We start from the raw sequence: 9479 nt of genomic DNA on the forward strand, positions 1-9479 counted from the left end.
AAAAAAAAAAAGCTAAAGAAAAGACTCAGCGGTGGAGCACCTGCTGAGCACGCACAAGCCCTGGACCAGGTCCCAGCGCTGTAAAGGCAAAGCAAACCAAGAGTTTCAAATAGCCACATCAGTTATGAAACTTCTTTTTTTTTGACTTTTCAGATAGGGTTTCTTTATGTAGACCTGGCTGTCCTGAAACTCACTATGTAGACCAGGTACCACCATACCCAGCCAGAAACTTTTTTTTAAAAAGATTTACTTATTTATTATATATAAGCACACTGTAGCTGTCTTCAGACACACCAGAAGAAGGCGTCAGATCTCATTACAAGTGGTTGTAAGCCACCATGTGGTTGCTGGGATTTGAACTCAGAACCTTCAGAAAAACAGTCAGTGCTCTTAACCACTGAGCCATCTTTACAGCTCCCCCCAGAAACTTTTTTTTAATGTGTGATATGTATATATAAGTGTTCGTGTTTAAGCCGGGCGGTGGTGGCACATGCCTTTAATCCCAGCACTTGGGAGGCAGAGGCAGACGGATTTCTGAGTTTGAGGCCAGCCTGGTCTACAGAGTGAGTTCCAGGACAGCCAGAGCTACACAGAGAAACCCTGTCTCGAACAACAACAACAAAAAAGTGTTCATGTTTGAGGCCAGCCAGGGCCAATAATGAGTTTAAGACCAGCCTACATTAATGAGAACATAATGTGTTTCTCTACCCTCAAAAACAGCTTATGGAAATCCATTACATTGTAAGCTAGTTTTAAGACATTTTATAGAGAGACCTGGATATGGTAAATGTCTGTGCTTTAGGAAGCCCTCAAGTGATTCTCAGATTCTGAAGTTTGATGCTATTGATTATTAAAGTAACTGACCCCACAGGAATGAAATTGCACATTCAAACTTAGAAATCTGAGTAAAGTACAAAGACAGGAACAGGGCTCAGGGAAGCCATCAGGAAAGATAATTCCTAAGGCAGGTAACAATGGGCCTTTACACTTAGGCCCGTCAACACTTCTTCCTAGTCACTCCATTCCCAGAAGTGTAGAAGGTCATCTGACAGAAACCGTGTCCCTACAGCTACCCCCAGAAGCCCAAAGGACGGAAGCCATTGAATCCACACCCTGACCTCACTCTCCTTCCACCTGTGGACTGCTTACTTGTGCCTCCCAGCCAATCCGAAGCCGCAGGACACGAAACCTCAGTTGTAGCCTATGAGCCAACCTCCTGAATATCCAAGGACAGAAAAGGGACGGCCAGCTCGTATATCTAGACCAGAAGGGACTGTGGCACTTTTAGTTAAGCCGAGTGACTAGAAGAGGACCCCTGACAGGAAACCCGAGTTACCTCACAGAAACATCGAGGTCTTCCTTTTCCATTTGTCTCTCTCCATCCTCTCTATCCATATCAGCATCTTCCACCGTCTTTTTCTCCCCATTCTGGAAATACTGCTGGAGGGCAGTGTAGAGCTTAAACACTTGACTGAAAGAAAGCTTACTGTAGGCCAAGATCATGTGGCGCAGAAACAGACCTACAAGATAAGACCATAGACAAGGTGAAAGCCTTAGCTGATATCCCAAAACTCGGCAACGACTCCCAGCCCCATTCCTCCTTCAGAGGAATGGTAGGTGCGATCCCTCCTCCTGCAGTGCTCTTCTCACATGCTTTCCATTCAGGCCTCAGGCCTTTCCCACCTCTATTCCTTCAGGCCTCCATTTTCTTCATAGCTATTCAAACTCTCTGAAACTACCAGTTATTATATGTGAGTCTCATCAAAAGCTGAGGAGTAATTATGTTCTTATTTACTGATTTCCTTTTTAACATCTGCTACCCCCCCTTCCATCACAACTCAGTCTCTGTTAGAGGCAAGTCTATGTCTACCTTGTACATCCGTGACCTGGGGACAGGAGATCAATAGACAACTGACTTCAGTTAACATAAAAACGACCATGCAACAGAGTCAGAGGGGCAGGACATGGGAACACAGTTAGTTAGTAGAAAATCAAAGAAATGTCACGTGGGGCACGTACTTCAAATACTAAAGTGAGAGTGTGTTTCGACTTACCTCACTTCCTAAGTGTGGCTGGTGACCCCCACTTACAGTTGCACAGCACAGGCAAGTGGTCCGCAGGACTCTGAAAGGAGCTGGGCAACCCTAAAGACCCCAGACCCGGGCTAACTACTCCAAATAAAACAGAGGCGTTTCTCCACAAGTTATGGTCAAAGAGAGAATGAGATGGGACGGCAGTAAATACAAACCACAACACAGCCAGCACCCTAGTCTGCTTGTTCATGTACACCTAAGTCAGGACAGAGGCCCCTCAGAAAGCTGCTCACTGCCATGGAAACGCTCTCTGCTCTTCTGAGAAGTTTCATACCTACTACACTTGTTTTGTGAACCTCTGGTTCAGTTCCAGAAAAAGAATCTGAAAGGTCATCAAAAAATTGTTCCATATCCTTCAATTCGCCTTCAGCCATCAGCTTGATTCTGAATGAGAAAATCGGGATGCATGTTTTAGGAAGGCCCGCTGCACATCCCCCACACTTCATATTCCTGAATTACCAAGTCTGCTTTAAAGGTGATTTCAAGGTCTGTTTAAAGCTGTGGCTTCTAAGACAAACTTTATAATCCATTTAAAATGTCACTCCCATATTCCTCAAGAGTATCATACTTGCTGGCTTACTGTATAACATTCATCAAAGTAAAAATGGAATTATCTAAAACAGGTATAAAGAAGGTAATTCCATATGAAATAATACCCCTGGGGGAAAGAATACATGAACCTAATGTCTAATGTAATCCATTAAAAAACATGTAAATAAAGGTTCTTAGGAAAACAACCCCTCCAATAATCTTAACTTTAGTTCCCCAGATATTCCAGCTGTCTTCCAAACTGCTTTGTAGCCAAGGAGGAACTTGAACTTCTGTTCTTCCTGTCTCCATCCCCAAACGCATGGCTTAGTCCTGTACCACTATGGCTAGTTTAAAGTGCTGGGCATAGAACCCAGGCTTTGTTCACGAGAGCTCAGCACTTTGTCAACAGAGCCACCGCCAACCCCTAACAGCATCATTGCAGAAAAGACTTAATTGCTACCCACTCCTTTGTACCTTCCCCCACCCCTTTGCAGAAAGCTTGTTCACCTGATCTGCACTGAATTTGCCAGCTGAGGACAGGATTCTTCAATGAGCTTGTACAGCTTTGACAGTGTAATATCTGGGCCCTGTGTAAAGGAGAAATAGGAAGGTTAGGCATAACAGGCAAAGAGCTACAGACTGACAACTGTAAAGAGTCACTTATCAATCATCCCAAACAAGACATATGGAGCCTCAGGATTTTCCTGACCATGCAAAACACTAAGACATACTTCACATTGTAGATTGTTTTGGTTTAGTCTATAATGGAATAGTCTATTAAAAAAAAAAGAAGAAAGAAAAATGAGCAGGATTTATAGGACAAGGCTCTCTTTCCTGTGTCACTCTATAAACAGGCAACACTGAGCCTGTCTCTTTCATCAGTTAAATTGACTTAATCATCACTATCTCCTTTGTTTGTGGCAAAAGTTAAGTGAGTGAATGTGAAGGGTTTTGTACACTGGGGAGGTGGGTCCTCTAGTTCTCATGATTATAAACACATTTCATCCGTTCCTGAACTTGAGAAGGAAGGCTGGCTAACCCCAGAACCAGTACCTTTCCCACATGAGGTTTAAAATTACACACTGGGGGGACTGAGGGGGGCGACATGGCTCATCGGGTAAGAGCACTGACTGCTCTTCAAAAGGTCCTGAGTTCAAATCCCAGCAACCACATGGTGACTCACAACCACCTGTAATGATCTGGCATGTCTGGAGATAGCTACAGTGTACTTATGTATAATAAATAAATCTTTGAGCCTGAGCAAGCGGGGTTTACCAGAGCGAGCAGAAGTCCTAAAAATTCAATGCCCAACAACTACATGAAGGCTCACAACCATCTGTACAGCTGGTGTATAAAATAAATAAATAAATAAATAAATCTTTTTTTAAAAAAATTACACACTGGGGTCTTTTTAGAAAGTCAGGCCAGGCCGGGCAGTGGTGGCGCACGCCTTTAATCCCGGCACTTGGGAGGCAGAGGCAAGTGGATTTCTGAGTTCGAGACCAGCCTGGTCTACAGAGTGAGTTCCAGGACAGCCAGGGCTACACAGAGAAACCCTGTCTCGAAAAAAAAAAAAAGAAAAGAAAAGAAAAGAAAGAAAGAAAGAAAGAAAGAAAGTAAGTTAGTGTTCATGCCACTCTAGATGTGGGTAACCCAATTTTACTTCTTGGGAAGTAGTATTTGACGTATATTATCTTAAAATTCCCTGTATTGCTAGCTATCCACCTTTAATCTCAGCACTCAGGAGACAGAGGCAGGGGAATCTCTGAGATGGAAGGCACCCTGGTCTACAGAGCTAGTTCCAAGACAGCCAGGGCAACACAAAGAAACCCTGTCTCAAAAAACAAACTAAACTAAAATAGCCTGTATGTTAAAACAATAAAAGACAACCCCCCTTAACTTATTATTTATAGGCAAGAGTTAAATTATGTTGGTTATCTTAGTATGAAAGATTATGCAGCTGATAAAAAAAAGAAAAGAGTATTCTTTTTGACTAACATGGAAAGAGACCCAAGACTTGTTAAAGTGGAAGAACATTTAGCAAGTAGCATTCATCAAGGTCCTTTTCAAACTAGTACTCAACGACTGGATGGATTAGTAGTGAAACTCTGAAAACAAGCAAAGCAGAACTGGAAAGCATGAAGTCTCCCACTTCCCAGAAGACCAACGCTAGGAAACAGTGACCCCCTACCCCTTGTCTCTCGCATTATACAGGAGCCTATTGTGGACCTGCAAAAAGCATGCATGTAAAGCGCCTGCCCATAGAAGGCGCTCAAAATAGACGCAAGCCAGTAGCATTCACGTTATTTGTCCAAATTCTTCTTAGAGCAGGGGATGAACCCCCGCCCCCAAGCTCAGGGCGGGGCCCACTCGCGGCGCGCGGGACTGGGCGGGAAAGAGCGGGCGCCTCTTACCTGCAGCAGGGGCAGGAGGAGCTGGTTGAGCTTCCGCCGCTCCACCAGGCTGACGGCACCCTCTCCCGTGCGGCCCATCTCGTTCAGCAGCACCAGGACCGCGATCTTATAGGGCGTCACCCAGTCCTTGATGCCAAACAAGTTGGCGTGCACTACCCCGTTGGTCATCATTGGATTGAAGTATTGGCTCTCGTGGACGCCGGCAATGACAGGCCTTCCAGGCCTGCCACGCGCCGCGCCCACGAGCCGCCTTACGCCATGGCTGCACCCGCCCGGCACCTAACCCGCCCAGGACTGTTTCTCACAGCAGCGGGGCCTCCGTGTCCCGGCGTGCCTTCGACCAATCAGAGACCATGAGGAAGACTAACGGCCAATCAAAATATCCAAACGTAGAGTGAGGAGGTGGGACATACGTGGTGTTTCCAGAACTCCGTTCCCTACAGAAATGCTCAACGTAGGTGAACAGGTTCCTAGTCGACGTGGACAGGGATCGGGATCTGGTAGAAAAGAAGAGGGAATGATTTTTGATTAGAGACAGACTGATCCACAGGGTGCATGTGAATTCATTTAATTTGATCTTCTCCCCCCACCCCCATTTAATTTCCATTTTTTCCTCTGAGGGTACGCGAGGTTGAATACGACGCCTCATGCATACCAGGGGAGCTCTCTAACAAAGACCTTCATCTGAAGCTATGCTCCTCCCTTTTTTGAGACCAAAAAAAAAAAAAAAGCTTGCTAAGTAGCATAACCTGGCCTTGAACTGGCGATTATCTTACTTGTCGACGACCACCACAGTAGCTGAGATGATTTGAATGATCTACCCTGCCCAAAAGCTATTTTTAAATAATTGTATTTAAAAGCAATGGGATTAAATTGTCACGTTTAAATTTTGCTTGCATACTGGATGTGGTAGTTCCCGACTTTTACTCCAACACTCAGGAGGCACAGGCAGTGGCAAGCAGATCTCCATAAGTTTGAGGCCAGCCTGTTCCAAGCCAGCTAGGTCTGCATAGTAAGACCCTGCCTCAAAAAAAAACATATGTTTTCCACTCATTCATCATATTAACTTTTTTTTTTTTGATACAAGTTGTTACCATGCAGCCCTTTGTAGAACTTGCCTCTGCCTCCCCACTGCTAGGATTAGAGACATGAGCCAACATGCCTGTCCTTAGTCTGCTTTTGTAAGGTCAATAATACATGCTTTTCTCCAACATCTCACAAATGCCATTTGCAGGCAACTACATCAGTTTGCATGTGCCATATCTATGGTGAAAGAAAAGGTAAGACCGCCTTCTTGTGAGTGAATATCGGTTTCCCACCTAATTCACTAAAAAGTCCAAAGTCTGGTAAATGAAGCCCTTAAAGCCAGCCCCCAGTCTACAATATTTTCAGCCTGACTTTTCAGAGTGCCTCTTCTATTTATCTCTATTTCTCAAGACACTTAGTTCTTTAGAGCTTAAATTATTTATTATCAGGGCTGAAGAAACGGCCCAGTTGTTAAGAGCATTTGCTGTTCTAGCAGAGAAATTGGGTTTGGTTCCCAGGACCCACATGGTCCATCATTCTCTTCTGGCCTCTGAGGGCACCGGACAGTCATGTGGTACATAGCTATATATGCAGGCAAAACACTCATACAAATAAAATAAAACTAATAAATAATTTTTAATAAAAATATTACCTGTGATTAGCCATTCTCAGTAGTTTTCATAACTCTTGAGACAAAAAAATATGTACTATTCAATTTCTGCTGCATACAAACACAAACTGGGCCTGTTCTGTCAATCTTTGTTTAATAAGTGATGTATGGGAACTGGACAGTTGGCTCAGTGGTTAAGAGCACTGACTGTTCTTCCGAAGGTCCTGAGTTCAAATCCCAGCAACCACATGGTGGCTCACAACCATCCGTAATGAGATCTGATGCCCTTTTCTGGTGTGTCTGAAGACAGCTACAGTGTACTTACATATAATAATAAATAAATCTTTAGAAAAAAATAAGTGATATATGTGCTAGAGAGATTGCTCAGTGGCTAAGCATGCTCACTACTTTTCCAGAGAACCAGAGTTTGTGCCCCAACACCCACATCAGAGACCTCGCAACTATTTATTTGGGAGTCGGGGGACTTGTTGGGTTGTTTGTTTTGTTTTTGTTTTTGTTTTTTCAAGACAAGCTTTTCCTGTGTGATGGTTTGTATATGCTTGCCCCGGGGAGTGGTACAATTAGAAGGTGTGGCCCTGTTTGAGTAGCTGTGGCCTTTTTGGAGTAGGCTTGGCACTGTGGATGGGTGTGGACTTTAAGGCCCTCATCCTAGCTACCTAGAAGTCAGTACTTTGCTAGCAGCCTTCAGGTGAAGATGTAGAACTCCCAGCTCTTCATGCATCATGTCTCCCTAGATGCTGCCATGCTCCCACCTTGATGATAATGGACTGAAGTACTGAACCTGTAAGCCAACCCCAATTAAATGTTCTTTATAGGGCTGGGCTGTGGTGGCACACGCCTTTAATCCCAGCACTTGGGAGGTGTTGGGTCTCTCCCTTCGGCCTCAGCAGCAGGACACCAGAGCTTGGGACCAGAGACTCAACTCACACCTGCTGTGCCTAAAACAAAGGCTCACTACTCTGAGTTCCACCTTCGAGGAGTCCAGAAGAAAGTGCTCCTGCTGGCTGGCACTTCTGCAGCCTGAGGACATCTGTTGTTGACCTCCTCCCCGACCGTGGACTGCACCTCAGGCCACTCCCTGGAGTCGAGACCTGCGGGATGCCCTGAGCTGCCACCTTCAGCCCAGCAGCCAGCTTCCCTTTGACACTGTTCCGGAGTCTTCCTGACTCCTCCCGCATTGCTTATGTTATTCAAATGTCATTGTAACCTAGATATTCAGTTTTGCTTTCTTGTATATAAATGCTGAACCCCAAAAGTAAAGGCGAGCCTTGATTGGAAACCCTCTGTGTTTCAGGTCTCCTTTCTCCCTTCGGTTGAGGCAGAACCCGGTTCGTGAAACCGCGGGACAGCTTCAGGGAGGCAGAGGCAGGCAGATTTCTGAGTTCGAGGCCAGCCTGGTCTACAGAGTGAGTTCCAGGACAGCCAGAGCTACACAGAGAAACCCTGTCCTGGAAAAAAAAAAAAAAAAGAGTTGCCTTGGTCATGGTATCTATTCACAGCAGTAAAACCCTAAGACATTCTGTGTAGCTCTAGCTGTCCTTTGAACTTGTTCTGTCGACCTAGCTGGCTTTGAACTCCCAGAGATCTGCCTGCCTCTGCCTCCCAAGTGCTGGGATTAAAGGCATATCCTACCATTGCAAAACTTTTCCAACTATCTTTAACCCAGTTCCAGGAGCTCTGACTCCTCGTCTCCTCTGGCACTACACATATGCGCATATCTCTACATAGACAAACATACATGTACATGAATAAAAGTTAGAAAAAAGAAATAGGTCTGGAGAGATGACTTAGCACTAAAGAGCACTTGCTACTCTTGCAGAGGACACAGGTTCTATCCCAAGCATCCACAAGGTGGCTCACAAACATTTGTTACTCTAGTTCCAGGGACTCCAAAACCCTCTTCTGCTCTCAGGTACTGGGCTTGCACATGGTGTGTATATACATACAGGCTAGAAAAAAAAAAAAGAATCCTAAAAAAAGAAAGAAAGAACTGAAAACTGGTAGACTTTGAAGTTATTTTGCATAGTAGGCAAGCAGATGCCTGATTTACACATCTGATAACACTGTACACCTGGAGCAGAACCACACCAGCTTTTCCTCGGACTCATCAGACAGTAGCTCTCCAATGTGACCTCTGCACCTCCCAGTTACAGATGGGAGAGCCAGCAGATGTGTCTCCGAGAGCTATTTTACCTCCTGCTAATCAAACCTAAACCTTCTCAAAGGGACAGACCCTAATCACAGTATTTATAAAAATCCTGCTGGGCTGGGCTAGAGAGATGGCTTAGTGGTCCCAGCAACCACCTGGTGGCTCACAACCATCTGTATGGGGTCTGATGCTCTCTTTTGGTGTGTTTGAAGATGGCAACGGTATACTCATACATACCAAACAAATAATTGTTTGAAAAAAATTTAAGACTTTCCTGTGAGGAGGGCTGAGTTTTTGAAACAAGATCTTGTAACATAGCTTGGTTAATCTAAACCTAGTACATTAGACCACTCTGGCCTTGATTTTATGGCTATTCTCCTGCCTCTACCTCCCAACAACCAAGATCGCAGTGTGTACCATCACACTTACCTTTTTTTTTTTTTTTTTTTGAGACCTCTTGCTCCTACCTTCCAACTCATTACCATTGGATCATCTGCTATCCCAAGGAGAAGCCATCTTTCTACTCCATATAACTGACATTGCCTTGTTCCACTTAAAATCCTTTGAGGGAGGAGGGCAGGGACAAAACAACAATTTAAAAATGGAAGCTTGCGATCTCTGCAACTCCCCGTTCC

The 9479-nt window shown here is 44.7% G+C and overlaps 1 protein-coding gene across 2 annotated transcripts in view; it reads right to left on the reverse strand.

Annotated features, from left to right (window-relative positions):
- The window catches only part of Anapc5 (anaphase promoting complex subunit 5), a 35592-nt gene extending 30214 nt beyond the window's left edge, over positions 1-5378 (reverse strand). For both annotated transcript variants that reach the window (XM_031337792.1, XM_031337791.1), the window contains exons 1-4: positions 5039-5378; positions 3132-3211; positions 2368-2477; positions 1337-1520 (exon numbers count right to left, since the gene is read on the reverse strand). In XM_031337792.1, the coding sequence (XP_031193652.1) occupies positions 1337-1520; positions 2368-2477; positions 3132-3211; positions 5039-5209 (545 nt within the window). In that variant the 5' untranslated portion in view covers positions 5210-5378. The remainder of the gene's footprint in view (positions 1-1336; positions 1521-2367; positions 2478-3131; positions 3212-5038) is intronic.
- Positions 5379-9479: the final 4101 nt, after the last annotated feature.

The sequence above is a fragment of the Mastomys coucha genome, unplaced genomic scaffold, assembly GCF_008632895.1.
Source record: "Mastomys coucha isolate ucsf_1 unplaced genomic scaffold, UCSF_Mcou_1 pScaffold22, whole genome shotgun sequence".
Classification (NCBI taxonomy): domain Eukaryota; kingdom Metazoa; phylum Chordata; class Mammalia; order Rodentia; family Muridae; genus Mastomys; species Mastomys coucha.